General features: G+C 40.8%; 1 protein-coding gene across 2 annotated transcripts; it reads left to right on the forward strand.

The window, feature by feature from the left end:
* The first annotated feature begins 5,305 nt into the window (after positions 1-5,305).
* On the forward strand, positions 5,306-15,379 carry plekha2 (pleckstrin homology domain containing A2). 2 transcript variants are annotated; one of them, XM_026322805.2, is made up of 12 exons: positions 5,306-5,546; positions 8,581-8,741; positions 8,895-8,951; positions 9,355-9,403; positions 9,535-9,632; positions 10,929-11,060; positions 11,289-11,378; positions 11,458-11,526; positions 11,628-11,698; positions 12,358-12,421; positions 13,424-13,501; positions 13,715-15,379. In XM_026322805.2, exons 2-12 carry the CDS (start codon positions 8,601-8,603, stop codon positions 14,090-14,092), a joined length of 1,227 nt encoding a protein of 408 aa, XP_026178590.1. In that variant the 5' UTR covers positions 5,306-5,546; positions 8,581-8,600; the 3' UTR covers positions 14,093-15,379. The 2 variants fall into 2 exon arrangements, with proteins under 2 accessions (XP_026178590.1, XP_026178589.1); XM_026322804.2 differs by having other exon boundaries at positions 5,308-5,546; positions 13,649-15,379.
* Positions 15,380-17,276: the final 1,897 nt, after the last annotated feature.

Here is a 17,276-nt window from a genome sequence, read left to right on the forward strand (position 1 = left end):
AACCTAAATTCCCACTAGTTTAACAGCTAAATTCCCAGAAGCCCCTCCTGATTTAATGCCAATGAGCTGCTCTGAAGTGAGATTTGGGGTTGTGCTTTCATGTGGTTTTGATGAGTATTGATTTATACGAAGGCAACAATCCATTAAATGTATTTTTCTATGATGTAACCAAGGATTTTACTCTGAAAGAGAGATGCTCAGGGGTATTGCGTGGGGCAGAAAGAGGCCAAGCTTCAAAAGTACTGGAGGGAATGTGGCCCACATGTCAGTGAAAGTATAGCTGCAGAAAATTCACAGCAATTGCTTTGGCTTGTTTGCACTGTGACAATGTTAAGGGTCTGGACAGCTCAGTTAGCGTCTGTGTGTTTATCAGTCACAGATAAGTATAATAACCTGACAATCGGAGGCTTTATTGCAGCGTTGTCATGTCCCACAGAGTCAACACGGAGTGTGTGAAGAGTGACCAAAATCAGCTGCACCAGTATACGTTAACTATTCTGTCTTAAGACTCCTGTACAAGTGGGGAAAAATGAAATCATAGTGAATTTATATTTTGGTTTAAGGAAAATATTATAAGATTAGCAAGTGCCACTATATATCAAGAAATCCCACACTCACAGCTCTGTAAGAGGTTGTGCCTGCTGCTTATTGTATGTGTGGTCAAGATGTCAGCTCTCAGGCCTGTTTTTACAGAAGCACACTAGTTATTCAGCAGATAAATCTGTTTCTTTGCATGTTTACTTTTTTAACTTCTCACATGTATGATTTTCTTAATAATAGTTGTGTTAGGCACAGCACTTTAGTAATGACTTAATAGCTGGGTATCAGTGAAAATATGAGTATTGTTTCTGCTTAAAAGAAAAAAAATGTCTAATCAATACGTTTTCTTTCCATTTAACAAAATAGACCTGAATCCTCTGTAGCATCAGGCTCAACACAAAATACTACTGATCTCAACATAATACAGCATAAAATTTAAATCTTTGGTTTATATCAGACAATATTTGGACTTCTACATACTTTATAGTTTTAAAAGTTCTGTGGAGTCCACCTCTAACAATGTTATGTCTGATATCCAGCCTCTTTGAGAGAATTCATTTTAATTTTAAGTGGAAATTTAGACACAAATCAAATGATGTGCCACAGTTTACATATGTGCCATTTTAAAGTTATGTTGTCATTTGTTAATCAGCTGTTTTAGCTTTGCTCAATAAAATACTGTTTTAGTCACTTCAGCCCTTTAATTATTGTTTGTATTTGTCAATTGAAAATGGCATTTTGAAATTCCACACTTATATTGACATGGGTGTACACTTGCCTGAATAAGCCTAAGTAAAATTTGTTTTAAAACAATTTCTTGTTTTTGTGATGTACTTGTTCATGATTACCCTTCGCGTGTGTGTGTGTGTGTGTGTGTGTTATGACTGTCTCAGCTTTTGCACAGTGCATCACACACCACAAACACTCAAACCCCAACTGAGGAGGCGATGTGCCACACATGTGAACAGTGACCTTCAATGTTTTTGCACTTTCGGCTTCATTCTGCATCCACAGTTTAAAAAACTGTACAAAGTTCACAGAAAGTGTTGGAGAGTCAAAACTCTTGATAACTCACATTAAAATTCACAAGTTAACTTTATAACAATGAAATGTAACAGTGTCTCCTTGTTAAAAGCCTGTTTGTTTAAGTCTGTTACTGCAGGGTGCTGGCTGTGCAGCATAGATGTGGATTACAGAGATAAGACCTTAATTCCTTGAGACACCTTCCTATGCCTAAACCCCCCTCCTTCTCCTCCACCTCAACCCCTGGTGTCCCCTCCATCAGAGACTCCTCTCAGCTCATCCACTCTTTCTCTGGACTCTTGAAGCTAGTGATCCATCAGCCGGTCACCATGAAGACTGCTCTCACCCTGTTGCTGTTCATCTGTCTGGCCTGGCACAGTAAGTTTTCTATGATACTGACACCAACACAGGATTTGGGGTTTGCTGCAGTCAGGAAGGATTTAGTTGATAAGCAGCTCGTAGACTAATGGCTGTGATGAAGAAGAGCCAGGATTTTTCTCAAAGTGCAGGCCTAAGTTAAAGATCGCTAATTCTCTTAGGAGCAGATCAGTATTAGCTTGAGGCAAACACAATTTGGGACATTTTCCAGATGTCACAGAATAAAATCTTCAAATTTGGTTTGATGTATATGATAACAATAATAGGTCTAGTATGTGTGGCGGCAAAATGTATATACAAACGAGTTGATATGGCATATATTGTGTGCAAATGTGTTTGTGTCATAAATATGAGGAGAGGAATGACGAACATGAAAGTCTGTACTTGAAAGTGAGTGTGTGCTTGTGTGTGTGGATGCGTAGTGAGGCGACTGGACTGATAAGAACCACTGGCTTCACATGCCTGTGAACGTACATGCTTAGTCTCAAGTCAGGTGTTCTCTCCTGTTCTGTGTGTGAAGGCTACGCCCTCAAATGTCACACATGCGTGGCGTCCAATGAGGATGACTGCAACCGTCAGGGCTCCACCGCCTGTCCACAGTATGCTGATGCCTGCTCCACCATCACAGGACCTAGTGAGTAAATGCAAACACACAGCCAGGAAAGAAATAAAAGTATGAGTTGGTTGAATGCTGCATGAAAAACTCACTAGAGGTCAGCATAAGGCTGACAAATGCTTTGTTTGAGGTCACTGATTAAGGAAGTGAGCAGAGCTTAAAATAGCCCTTTTTGTTTCCATTGACAAAGTGACGGTTTTAAAGGCAGTATTAATAATGCAGCAGTGGTGGTATTTCTGGATACATTACAAAACGCCATTAGCAGCTGAATGCTTTACAGATCCATGACCTGTTAATTACTCCATCAACACTGTCTTCTTCTGTTTATGTATGTAAATGAGTCAATGAATGTAACATGCATCATATGCAGGGCCTCATGTCTGGCTCTTTTTCAGACACTGTAATGAAGTCGTGCACGTACAAAGCGTTCTGCGACAAGGCGCATGGTGGCAGCACTGGAGCCAAAATGGAGTGCTGCTTCGGCGACGACTGTAACGGGCCCCACAGGAGCCACAGTCACGGAGACCACCACCACAATGGTACAGGGGCTCTGGCCTCCAGTCCTGTCCTGCTGATGACAGCCCTGCTGCTGCGCATGGCCTTCAGTCTGCTGTAACTCCTCCATGTCTTCTTTTTACTCCTTTATTATGGATTCCATCAACTTAGCAAAACAAATTTGAGTTGCAGAGAATTTCATGTGGTTTGAGACTGGTCAGGGGAAATTAGTGTTTCTGACAACTGTGGAGATGCACTGAAGGAACATAATACAAGCAGCATCTTTCTTTGTGAATTTTCTTTTTCATTATCATGAAAAACAGTAACCTAATAATAGTAACTTCATTATCTATAGTGGTTCAATATCAAGCAATCTAAAACTGTAAAAACAAGCTGTGATTATTTGTGGTTAATAAATATCTACAAAGCGAAGTACAACTTCTCCACCTTTGGCCTAGATGGTGGGACTCTGGCAGAGCTTTGGTACGCGCTGGGATGTCTCAGTGGGTAGAGAGCGCACAGCTCTTTTGAGACCACAGAACCACATTATTCGTCAGTGTTGTTGCCATGGTAACCTACAAGGCAACACGGAGGATTTTAACACCTCACTTTTAAAATGTTTTTAAAAGTTTGTAATGATGTGATTAGTGACTGTATTTCTCATTCTGATTGTGTTCAGCTTGTCTGAATAAAGATACAGCTGGGTTTTTATTGTGTGTACAGTGTGTGTTTGTGCGGGGGAGATCACCTTGGTTTGGCATTTGATAGCCTACACTTGACCTTTAAAAGCCAGACAAATGTGTGTTTATGTTAATGTCCATAATGTAAATGCACATTTAGATGTACAGTAGAGAAAACAATTTGGTCATTTACGAGTTTCGGCAGAAACACAGGACTCTGTGGAAACTTCAAGACTTCCCTCTTCAACTTTGCAACTTCAATCTTGTGCAGGCGCCAAAGGATATGAAATCAGGGAGGTAGGTCCCTGTCCTCAGGCAGGTCATATGATGTGAAAAAACTTCCTCTTGGCAAGAAGACACAAATTTTTAACCAAAAGAAAAACCACTGAATCACTCCTGTAAATGCAAGGGTTTATTTCTGCATGTATAGTCAGCATCAAGGAAGACGGCACATGTGTTGAAACTCTAAACCCAGATTCTTGACTAAACATAAAGTGTTGAAACCAGTAGGTCAGGTCTGTTCTCTCAGAGATCTCAAGGGTTTCATCACAGGACACGACGTTTGATCGAAGTTTGACGGTGAAGCAATACTGAAGTACAGAAATAAGATGCCTGTGAAGTTTGAACTGAGAGGTTGGCTAGTTAAGCCAAGTTCCACCTGGATTACCTGCGAAATGAAATCAGATATTATTCTGCCAGGAATGAAACTCTCTAAAAGAGGCTGTTCTGCAAACATAACACCTACATTTCCTGCAGCACCTTTGAGTGACCACACTTAATGCTTGCTTAAACCCCAAGACTTCTCTCTTTGAGGTGTGTTCCTAAATATATTTCACCCAGCAGACACTGGGGGAGAGGTGGAGTACACCCCAGAGGGATCACCAGTCCATCACTGACACATAGAGACAGACAAACAATCACACCTACGAACAGTTTAGAGACCCAACCCCGACCTGCAGGTCTTTGGCCAGAGGCCTGGGTACTCGGAGAAAACCCTCACAGACATGAGGAGAACATACAAGGTCCAGGGTTGGATGGGATTTGAACCCAGAACCTCCTTGCTATGAAGCCCTATATTTCCCACACTGACCATTTGACCAGTAGAGAAATGGTCTGAAAAGCTGTGAGCCCTGTTTATATATATAGACCTCACAAGAAGTTTAAGGTACAGGAAGTAGGTTTTTGAGCTGTAAATGACTTTACTCTTCACTTTGCTGCTGTTTGTTTGGTTTACACACTCTTCTTTTATAGCCATTGATATGAACCAGCTGAGTGTGTGTCTGTGTGTGTGACACAAGGAACATAACTTAGTATGACACGGGGTTACAGGACAAAATGTATTTTCTCAAAAAAAGCCTGGGTACAAAAATAACAAAGACAGGCCAGCAACAGACCAAAGCTGTGTCTCCAAAGCGGATGAAATTACAGTATAAACCTGGGGTTAAAAAAGGGGGACGGGGGTAGTTAAGCCTATTGAGCTCCGTGTAGTTCCTCCGTTAAGTTCCCCCAGTGCAGAGGAGGAGGACCCGGCCGGGGCTGAGAGGACTCATAGATCACATCCGGGGCTGGTTTATTCTAATAACGAAACGTCCAACCCGGAAAGAAGACAAGTCTTCTGTAATCCGATCACACAAACAAATAGACGCGAGTGTCAGAGCCAGATGCACGCCGGCTTTGTAACTGTCTGCTGTTAGTGAAAGTTGATTAACAAACTTTGCTCTACCATGCGCCTGTTTACCAAGCTCGGGTCTCTCCTCTCTGCGTCGTAGCCGTGCGGGGCGCTGGCTGTGGCGCACACTGACTCTCCACAACGGGTAAGTCTTCAGTCGACAGTGGCACTTTGTGACTCTGTGTGTGTCTGTGTGTGTGTGTGTGTGTTGCTTCATGCCTGTGTGTGTGATATGTGCGCGGATGGCACAGCACAGTAGGTGTGGCAGTGTCGTTGGATCTGGTGAGTCAGTGCAGGTCATCTGAGCTGAACAAATGTCTGTCAGGTGTCGCTGACTAATTTCGCCTGAACATATTTAAAGTTTTCATCGCATTCTCATAATCACGTTGTACGTGCACGCCCTTGACCATTAACCTTGTCATTTAGTGGCTGTACAAAGTGTCTGCACTGCTGCTGCTGCTGCTGCTGCTGCTGCTGTGGCAAATGCTGTGCAGGATCGGCTCAGCATTAGACAGCTGCACAGAGAAAATCTGCAGCCTGCCCTTGGATTGCATCAGTAGTTTTTTTTTTATTTTTTATTATAAGTAAAGAATTTGTTCCATAAAGTGTCAGACAGTATTTTAAAAAATACCTGTCACCACTTCCCAGTGTCCAATAATAATGTTAGTGTTCAGAAATAGCTTGGAGAAGTCCCAAACCAAAACTTATTCAGTTTTATATGCAATTCTGAGATATTTGTTTTGTGTAACTCTGTTGTATTGTGCTTTACCATATGTTGCTTCTCGCCCACATTTTCGATGGAAACACATTTTATCCGACTGCATGTATTTTACAGCTATAGTTACTAGTTTCTTTTCAAATGAAGACAGCTCAATCTTGTGGCTCAGTTTTCTAAATAAATAAGCCATTGGTCCCCAGATTTTAATAAAGAAATCCCTTGAATCCAGTATTTTTTTAGATACTGTAACAATGTTGAGTTGGTATAAAACAAATACATAATACAAATACATCAATCTCCTTCCATGTTTCACCCCTTTCTTCTCCTCCCCAATAATCTTCATACTAAAAATATCAGTGTAACACAATGAAGTACTCAACACCATATCAGGCTGTTTACCTTTACACTGATGTAGTACCTTCATGTTAGTGCAACAGTAATGTCCATAACTTTCCACTGGTAGAAAACCTTCACCAAGCTGGAAAACGTTTGCTTGAAAAGTGACAATGATTCATTGATTATTCAAATTGTTGCCTATTCATTTTTTGTCAACTGACTAATCTTTTCAGCTAATTAAAGGTTAATGCCAGTGATTTTACATGTCAGTGTATTACTCACAGGGAGAACTATTCAGCCAGGGAGTAGAGTAGTATAATGCCTTGCATGTTACAAACTGGGGGCAACGAGTTGGGGAAAACCATTTACCAGGAAAAACAAAAGATGTTGCGTTGAGGGATGTGTAGGATCAAGATTATTTGGAGTTTTTTTTTTTTTCTCATGCGATGGATTCAAAGTCAGGATGTCTTGTCTGCTCTTGAATCGATTTTGACTGTACTTTTTTTTATTTGGTCTTTGACAGTCCCTGAACTTTATAGCCGCACATTAGTAAGTGCATATAATTTGTTTGAAATCTACTCAGTTAAGTAGACAAGCTTGAATCTACTTTAAACTACTTGCCTATATATAGGCCAGTGCCTATACAGAGTGTGGGTGGGTTTCACTTCACTGCCATGGATGTGGTAAATGACAATATCTCTGATATCACTACTCTGACACACAATATTTATTTTTCATACACACAAACTCTATTTATAGTAACTGGTAGATTGGTGTTGTGTGCCTGCATTTCGAAGCCTGAGTTGTTTAAATCCCATTAAAAAAAATCTGCTAAAATCTGCTAAAATCTGTCTGAATTATATTTTCTGGTAAAAATTTTTTTGCCAAAGATGCCACAAGCTCACCGCTACTTCTCCCTGTAACGGTTAAACCAGATGTTTTCTGATCCTCAGAATGGTTTATGTGTTTACATGAGTGTGTGTGGGGTGTGGCAGTCTCACCATTGGTATATGTGTGACCTCTGCGGCATCATTTTCACTTTTCCATTACAACCAGAGTTTCTACGAGAGCCTTCTGAACCGTTTTTTTATCTTTGGCCTATTTTAATGGCAAAAGAAAATATGTTGCATGCCTGACGCCCACACATTTTTCAAAGCATTTTCCTCACCACCGACCTAAAATAGTTGCACAGAAGAAGATGCAACTTATGTGCATTATTTATTTATATTTTTTCTGTTGGTTAGGTGACGTGAACGCTTAGGGAAATAATTTCTATCTTAAACTGCCAATTGTGTATTCATGTAACACTTATATGATGTGGCCTTATATCATCTTTGTGACCAAACTACATACATCACAGAAAGTGATGTATGTAGTTTGTGCGTCCAGCTGTGTATAGTATGTTGTTGTGATAACTTCACATTTAGTCTGGAAAGATGCAAAAGAAGCAACACTGGCAGGACAGAAACACCCACAGCAACTTCTAACAGTAAAACTGGTAGTAAAAACAGTGCAATAGAGCTGTCACCATGGCAGAAGCTTTCCAAAGACTAAAAACCAGCTTTAATTTACTGTCAGACTTCTGCCGTGAATGAAATTGAAAAGCATGTATTAGTGTGTGTACCTGATTGTCTGAGCTGAATGAGTCCTGGTCTAAGTCAGCAGTTCAATGATTCACATGCATGGCATCATCTTAATAAGCAGATCTCACCAGCTCTCCCCCTCAATGCACTCCTCTTTTTCCCTCTCCTCCCTCTCTCCCCTCTCTCGTCTCTGGCCAGTGGAAATGTGCGTGTGTGCAGATCTTAAGTGCAGTCTGTAATTTTTGGCTGTGGTAGAGGGCCTCAGCTCAGCCTCGGGCTTCAGGGTTTGCTGCTCAGCCTCAATCACGTCACATGAAAAACTGCTGAGTGCGAGCGTGTCTCTTTCTTCCTGTGTGTGTGTGTGTGTGTGTGTGTGTGTGTGTGTGTGTGCTGGTGTATATTTGAACACTAAAATGAATGAAGGTTTATCCTCCCGCTCTGTCAGTCTCTGCCTTTTTGTCTAATAAGTCTTTCTGTTGCTCCCTGTACATTTTGCCTCTCAATGGCCACTTCACTTGGGTCTGTCTCTCTGTCTGTCCCAGTGATATGTAATAGCAGCAGCATGCCGTACGTGGACAGGTTGAACCGTGTGTGTGGCTTCCTGGATATCGAGGAGAAGGAAAACAGTTGTCGTTTCCAGAGACGATACTTCATCCTCGACACCCAGGGAAATGCTCTGCTGTGGTATATGGACAACCCTCAGGTGCTCCATGCATACATGCACGACACACACTTGCACAAACAGCAAGAGGAAGTGAAATTGACCAACCGAAACGGTGTAGCCTTGGACTCTGAGCCAATGACGAGTGTGTGTGTGTGTGTGTGTGTGTTTGTTTGCGTTTTTGTTTGCATGCAGAACCTGCCCAGTGGAGCCAGTTTTGTTGGCAGCCTGAAACTAACCTACATCTCTAAGGTAAACCATCCTCAACTGCCTGTCCTTTTCCTCTGGTATGGGCTGTAGTTACAAAATGTCCCGTGTAATAGATAAAATCTAGAGAAGCCGTTCGAGCGGTGTGGACACAGGGATTCATAGCATTCACACAAACAGAAACATGCAAATTAGGTTCACAGATGCACAAGGTCTTGGAGTTATCTGAAGTTAACAGTCACGTACGTGCAGTGCACAGCTGAAGCAGACTTTGTTAAGTTTTCCAGATGTCAGTGGGCTCACTGAGCTAACCAGAGATAATGGTATTTGGCTTCACTGCACTGTAATGCTGACGGCTCCTCCCTGGACACTCTGAGTCAAACGCGAGTCAAACGCACATCAAAGATATGAAATGCTTCTTCTCTTCTCTCCTCTCCTCTGCTCTAAGGTGAGTGAAGCTACAGCGAAGCAAAAACCCAAGACAGAGTTCTGCTTTGGTGAGTTTTTTTTGGAGAAGCAGGTCATGCTTATGTAATATATGACATAAATTTTATTTATATATGTGATCAAAATATTTATAATGTGGTTATTGTGGATATTCATGGAATTATGTCATGTCTGTCGGCAGTCATCAATGCAGTTTCACGGCGGTACTTCCTCCAAGCCAACGATGTGACTGACATGAGAGACTGGGTGGCTGCTCTCAACAAGGCCAGCAAGATCACTGTGAGTGTAAAACAGAACAGACATGAAATTATAACCAGATGTGTTATTTGTAAAAGGCTAAACTAGCAGTTATCGATAAGGGATTTGTTTCCACCTGAGCACAGGAAGCTGCAGTTTGTGGTGGCATGACTGAAACATTTTAAGCCACATCGGCACAAAAGCCAGTATCCCTCCCCACAGATACCCTCTCACACATTTGGTGAATGGGGAAATCATGAATGTGCAAATATGAGCAACAGGACATTCGCGTCACTGTGGTGGAGGTGTCAAAACACTGTATATGTGTGTAAGTGAGAATGCCATGCACATTTGCATAATATTTGTATGTGCTCAGTAACATGACTGGGACCATTATGACTAGTGGCATCCAGATGCCTCACGGCAGCAGATGGCAGAAAAGCGTTTCTCGTTTTTTTTCTCACCTGCACACTGACACAGGAAGCAGCACTGCTCATTCTCTTTCACTTCCCCTTCGAGGGGATGGGGTGCTCTGCCGCCTTTTCTGAGCCGCCTTGGCCTCAATGGAACAATTTATGAAAATGATTTCTAAAGCCAAATGGATGCAATGTATATTAAAGTATTTAAAATCCATTTTTTCAGATAGATAGATAGATAGATAGAAATACTTTATTCATCCCAAACTGGGAAATTTAGTGTATTTAATCAGTTGTAGGTGTTTTTTGATCACCCTATTTACTGCATATTAGTGAAGTTAGACTTTATAACAGCTGTAATATGAAAACATTTAACACCTTATTTACAAACTTACATGTAGGTACTCTGCCGTTGGCCATATACGCAAGCTGGTGTTTTAATTTGAATTGTCTGATTATTTAAGGCCTGTTTTAGTAACGTGTCCTGCATCCCTGACAACTACTGGTAGAAGGATTTCAAAGAAGGAGCCTTTTGTGGCAGATTTTATTTTTGAATACTAGACTGTGTTCTTTGTTTTCAATGTAACATTATATATAATGACTAGTCTAGAAAGTACTGATACTGCTACCACTATGTGGTCAATGCGCACCCACTGATGGCTTACTTATAATCATCTACGTACATCTTTTATTTGGTTTCCCCAGTGCAAGCTGTTTTTCTGCAGTTAACTTTTTAATGCACGTTGGCAAGCGCCTGGGAAAGGCAAGCACTTGAAGAACCACACAAGCTAAATGTCTTTATCCAGAACATCTCACAGTCATTCCGCTCTTGGGAATTATACCACTGTAATAGTCCACTTTACCCCATAGTGTCATTTGCCCATGTCTTTGTACATCAGTTAATGTCATCCTGCCTCGACAGGTTCCTAAGCCCGGCCCTGCACCTCCGAGGTCTGACGTGACACCAGTGATTAGCGACTCTCAGGGAGGAAAGAGACAGCAGGCGTACAAGACCGAGATCGTTGGTGGAGTGGTGGTGCACACTCCCATTCAGGTGAAGCTAAAACTATAAACTGTCTAAACTACACTCTCATGACAGTGTCAGCGGGTTTGTTGTGATAAGCAGATTTTTTCTTTTTATTTATCTACTTGTGTCATTTCATTTGAGAAAACCAAACATAGCCCAGTTTTCCTTCGGTGTCAATAAACACTTTGTGTGTAAGCCGAGATATCTGATTGTGCCGGTCACAGTGACCATGATGAAAATGCTGAAATGTTTCAGAATGAGAGTGAAGAGACCGAAGGGAGAGAGAGGAAAGGCTACAGGCCGGGAGTGCTGAGATGCAGTTACTGTGTGAAACAGGGAAATGTGGTGAGTATCCAGCTACTTAACACTGATTAAGTGAGTAAAAAAGCTGCACGTGGAGACTGTAATATGGTGTGTTTTTCAGAGGAAGAGCTGGAAGAGGCGGTTTTTCACCCTGGATGACAACGCAGTCAGTTACTACAAGTCTGAGACAGTGAGCCAGAATTTTTCTTCCTTTCCTGTCTCTGGTTGATGCTTATGAGGGACTGTGGTCTTTGTCTGCCCATGTCTGAATTTTGCTTATGTTTGTTCCAGGATAAGGAGCCTCTCCGAGCTATTCCACTGAGAGACATTCAAAAAGTCCATGAATGTCTCGTTAAGTCGGGGTGAGTCAAATTCCGCCATTTGACTGTCCCTCCATCTAGATATGTATCTAATATGGAAATGAATAAAAACAGAGATCTAATAGGCTACAACATCAGTTTTAAGTTTAATACTCAGACATTCAACGAGGCTTAACCTAAGTACCAGTATCACTAATGTCAGTTTAGCCACATCTGTTGTTCAATGCGGGATAAAGTTAGACTGATGCTGTATAGCTGTTGTTCTGATGTTTGGGAGTTTTTGTAAACTGCAATGCAAATTGGACTTTTGTTTTTTTCTTTGTCAAAAATTTCTTAATAGAGTTCTTGGTAGACACTGCAAACTTTATTTATTCATTTTTGCTGGGATGCTTTATACCAACTTAAATTGATCTGAACCTCCTGCTGGTTTGAAAGTTGATCATTTAGACTATTAAAGAATTAATAGTTAAAACATGATATTATTCTGTGCCTTAGTATGTATGGGGAGTATAAATAATAGCTGAACACAGAAAATGGAGCAATCCATACGATGCCAAACAGCTTCTGGTGTAGTTCGGCTGCTTATTTTTGTGAAATAAGCAGATACAGACCATAGCTTTGTGATGACCTCTGTGATTTCACCTTCATTTCAGCCTCTGTATGTTTCAGCAGGATAATTATTCACTTTGTGTGTCCCTCAGGGATCTCCTGCTGAGAGACAACCTGTTTGAGATCATCACCAACTCCCGAACCTTCTACATTCAGGTAAGATCTCTTCACTGGAACAGGCATGTTATAAAATCGGTGTTGATATATTGCAGAATTGATGAGGAGAATGTCTCACTGGTATTTTTAGATACATGAGCACAGAGAAAAACAATGAAGATTTTCAGGTATATCTGAGGTTTTGAGTTGTTTTCTTTAAATGCTCTGCTGCTGATGTGTGGTATAGGCGCTTTTTTTAGGAGCATGAAAAGTTTGTTTTTGTGAAATGGGCTCAACCATCTGTTACCATAACAACAACAGCATCCTGTTCCACCCCCTGGGAGAACAGCTGACTGAGACGGCAGGGGTCAGATCAGATAGGAAGTGCTGGGAGAGACAGAGGGAGAGGGCCTGCAGGCATGAGTGGTTTCATTTTTTTATGTGCAAGAAAAAAAGGAAGCATGACAAACTGAAGAAAAAAAAAAACAACATAAACAAAAATAGATGAAACATCATGATCAAAGTGGAACTGAAGAAAAATGCAATTTGTATTGCAAATTCAAAGTGGCGGCAGGTATGGATATTTGAGAATCTAAAAAACTCAATACTTCTGCTTTTTTAAACAAAACATTACTCAACCAGGATGAAAGAAGGTATATGGTGATAAACCCTTTTTAATGAAGGATTAATACACGTGAATTACTAAATAATAAAAAAGCAGATTACTGATGTTTGTCATGTCTATCAGTGCAACACTGAGGTTTACTGATTGGACACTAACGCATTGTTTTTGGTCTATGGCACGAATGGAAAAGGCTGTATTAGGGTTTGGCCATATAGATAATACATGTGAGGACAAATTCATTGGTGGTTCTGGTTTTTTTTTTTTTTTTTTTTTTTTTTTTTCCATGAGATGTGATGGCAGTAAGAGAAACATCACCAGTCATAGATTTTAAAACAAGATGAACACTATTATAAAAAACTAAAACGACAGCTGGTGTGAAAATGACTGTGGACATGCTGCTCTGCACAGCTTTATCTTCTGGTAACTCCGCTTTATAGACAGACTCTCCAGAGGAGATGCATGGTTGGATCAAGGACATTGAGATGAAGATCCAGGACTTCAGAGGTCCCCCTAAGGTAACTCTGTTGTCTCTCCCCTTGGGCCTCCTGTGAGGCAAGACACCAAAAACAAATAATCCATTGTTCGTTTCTGGCTAAACTTTGTTGAAGGAAAACTCATTATGATGAATCATAGAGATGGTTCTTATGTCTGTGTCATTGCAGGGTTTATTTAAACGTGCGTCCTCTCTCTACCGGAGTCACAATACCTCCTCTGCGTCTCGTAATCAGCAGGGTGATGAGCGGAGACCTACGCTGGCCAAGTCCTGCTCAGTGGCACCGGGCTGGCAGCCCTGGACCCCTGTACCATCGAGTGAGTCGTCCATCATATATACAGAGGATGAAGACTGCGCCTTCAGTTCCTTACCCATATTGCCTTCACCGTCATCCTCTTCCACCTCTTCCTCCACCTCCTCCTCGTCCAACTCCCTCTCTAACCCGACCCCGTGCCCCCCTCCTGCTCCTTCGACCAGTGGACTGGGACTGGTCACAGCGTCAGGAGATGTGGCGAGTGGACGTCGGAGGCACCGCTCTCAGCCTCAGTCCCACACTAGCTGCAGCTTCCCCTTCAGCCTGGATGACGACAGCATCCGCACCACAGACGTCTAGTTCAGTGAAGTCTGACCAGATTAGTGTGTGGACTAAAGCGTTGGTACCTGCTTTAAAATGAATGTGACTGGTAATAATAGTGTTGCCTGTTAATGAAGTAACACTGTGACCATCTGCCACTAGGCCAATAACATGAGAATGGGGCCCCCTGCTGGGCTTGAAGCTGCATTGCAGTTGAAGGATGCACTCGGCTGGAAGGAGACCAAAAGGCACAGTGTTTGTTATTCACAGGACTGTGAAAAAGCTATGATGGACTGTTTTTAGTGCACCCTCCTCTGAAAACTTGAATAATCTTGTTGTTAATTGTTCTTTGAAGACTTACAAATTATGGCACATTCTTTCAATCTGTTGCACTTGGCTCCCAGGTGTCACCATCACTAGGATCATGTTTTCACCCTTTATAGAAGTATTCACAGAGACATGTTTAAAGGCATTTTAAGACGTTAGTATCCATGGTTTTTTTTTGTTTTGGTTTTTTTTAAAAATATATTCAACCTTATATTCATAAAAAAAAAACAAAAAAAAAAACGTTTTAATAATTTGGACGATGTTAAGCCCAACAGTGTTTTTCCTTCTTTCTTCTTGAGGTTGTTTGTGAAATGCCTCACATCAAGTTACCTTCATTAATAATTAACAAGCATTTATTACTACAATCTAATCAGGTGTCTCATAAAACCGGTGTATACACTCACATGCAAACTAACTTGTTATAATCAGCAGACAGCGAAGATGGCATCAGCAGCAGCAGATTTTCTCTGCACACTTTTTATAACCGGGGGCTTTTAATACTTGCTTACTTAAAGATCATTTTTCAATAAACTGTGACTCCTCTCTTAGCTTTTAACACGGTACCATAACAATACAACAGTGTTTTCATGGTACTTGTAGAATGTACTGCCAACATCAAAGTACAGCTGGTTGACAGCTTTGTAAATGTGATTTTCTTATTGCAGCATTATGTGGAAAAAAAAAAAAGTGCCACTACTTTTGGTAATTTAATTGTAATTCCGCACTTTGCTTTCCTCACTTGTACTTGTATTTTGTTTTTTTTTATTATTTTTGTCAAAGCCTTCGCAGCAGATGTTACAGCTTCCTCTGAGATGATGCCTTAGACACTTTGTGTTGTTACACCAGAGGTTTCAACCTTTCTCAGGTTCATCTCATGACTTCATTGATGTGGTACTATGTTCATGCCTGTTTTCCTTTTTTCTGAAGCTGTGTGCACTTGTCTGCCTGCGTATAATGGTAATATTCTTTCATGTACATTAAATGATGCTTTGTATTTGTCATGTTGGGGCTGTTTTTCATCACCTTTAAAGTTAATAAGATTGTTTCAGTCTTTACTGTGTTTTAGTTCACATTTTACACCCAAAGCAGCACAAAGTAACTCTGAGGAAGTTTAAATGACTTTTTTAAAAGAAGTTAAGATTTTTCACTTTTTTCTGTTTTCTCTCGAAAGGCCAAAAATGTCGTACTGCCAGCCTTGCAGAGGGTCAGGGCCAACATATTTGCCCTTTAACACTGTCACCCTTAAAGACATGCACAGCACAGAGACAAAAACATAAGCATCCACATGCATGTCAGCCTAGGGCCCAAAGGCTGTGTTAAGTGAAGTGTTTCACACGTGCAGTGCAAAGGTCCATTGGGTAAATTGCCTAAAACTCTGTCCTGACCTCTGTCCACTTCCCCACAGTGTTGCTGTTTGGCTGCAAAAAAAAAACAAAAAAACAGTTTAAACTCTGTCGCTAGGTATAAAGGCACTGAGTGCCTGTGAAATGTCAGCTGCATTGAAATGAGTTTTCAGGCTGTTAAAGACACAGCTCCTCTAGGTACTGACAGAAATCCAAGCTGAAAAAAATGTGCAGGGATGAAGAAAGTGCCAAAAGTTTGGTGAAGTTAAGAAAAGAGAAAAACACAATGAAGCAGGTGGAAAATAAGTTTGTATGGAACATATATGTCTGTGTATGGAACATATATGTCTGTGTACAATGAACTCAAAATCTGCCACTTTGATACTTAAAACTGTGGGTCTGTGATCTTAAACCTTGTACTAGTATAATCAAGTCGTCTGCTGAGCGCCCAGTCTCTCTTTAATTCGGTGTCATGAAAACAACATGCAGCCACAAGTGTGCATAAAAACAAAATGATAAATGTCTGGAAATATGCTAAACACACCACAAGCCTTTGAGGTTAAATTTCTTGTTCTTGTCAGCAGAGACATTATGCAAAGGTCACAGAACACCTCAGTTTGACGCCTGTGAGTGACAGGCAGCTGCGAGGGCAGACAGACACGCTGTTCTCTAAATGTTAATGTTCCCACATGAATGACTCTGTGACTCTGCTCCCTCTCCCTGCCTCTTTCAGATGTCCTTACACTCTGGTGATTTTAGATGTAGCCATTGTTCCCACGACTTTGGAACATGTGGCATGAACGTGTTTTTTTTTTTTTTGTGCTGGCATAACAATGCCATAAGACAGTAATAATGTCATAATGTGTCTGTGATGAAGACAAATTTGATGTGTTTTGTTTGATGTCTTTACTCTTGGTATTTCCCTGTTTGCAGTGGAAAACCACTAGATGGGGCTGCAAGACACCACACATCATTCGCCACAGTGTCTAGGTGTTAAGAAAGTAAAGGAACAAAATGCCTGCAGTTCAAGATTCACTTTCAAACTGAAGCCATAACACCATTCAATATCAATCACAATATAATAACAATGAAAATTTGGGGATGATTTGCAAGATGATACACAATGAACAGTGTTTTCCTTTCTTTGTGCTGGACATGGTTATTTTTCTAGGCCTTCTGTATCACCTTCAAAATAAAAGCCCAAAGAAACTAAAACTGAGGCATCAAATCAGAACATAGACTCATCAGGAAAACAATAGAATCAGTTTAGACAATTTATTCAGCTAAAATCAGTTTTATGGTACAATTAATTGTTGACACTAATGCCAGCAAAGAAAGAGGATATATTGCAGCCAAACACTGTGGAATAAAGATTATTAGACAATGATTTACATATATGGGTTTTTTTATTGGTTAATTTGAATGAATAAAGTATCTATCTATCTATCTATCTATCTATCTATCTATCTATCTATCTATCTATCTATCTATCTGTCTATCTATCTGTCTGTCTATCTATCTTTCTATCTATCTATCTATCTATCTATCTATCT

The sequence above is a fragment of the Mastacembelus armatus genome, chromosome 9 (genome assembly GCF_900324485.2).
Source record: "Mastacembelus armatus chromosome 9, fMasArm1.2, whole genome shotgun sequence".
NCBI classification, from domain to species: domain Eukaryota; kingdom Metazoa; phylum Chordata; class Actinopteri; order Synbranchiformes; family Mastacembelidae; genus Mastacembelus; species Mastacembelus armatus.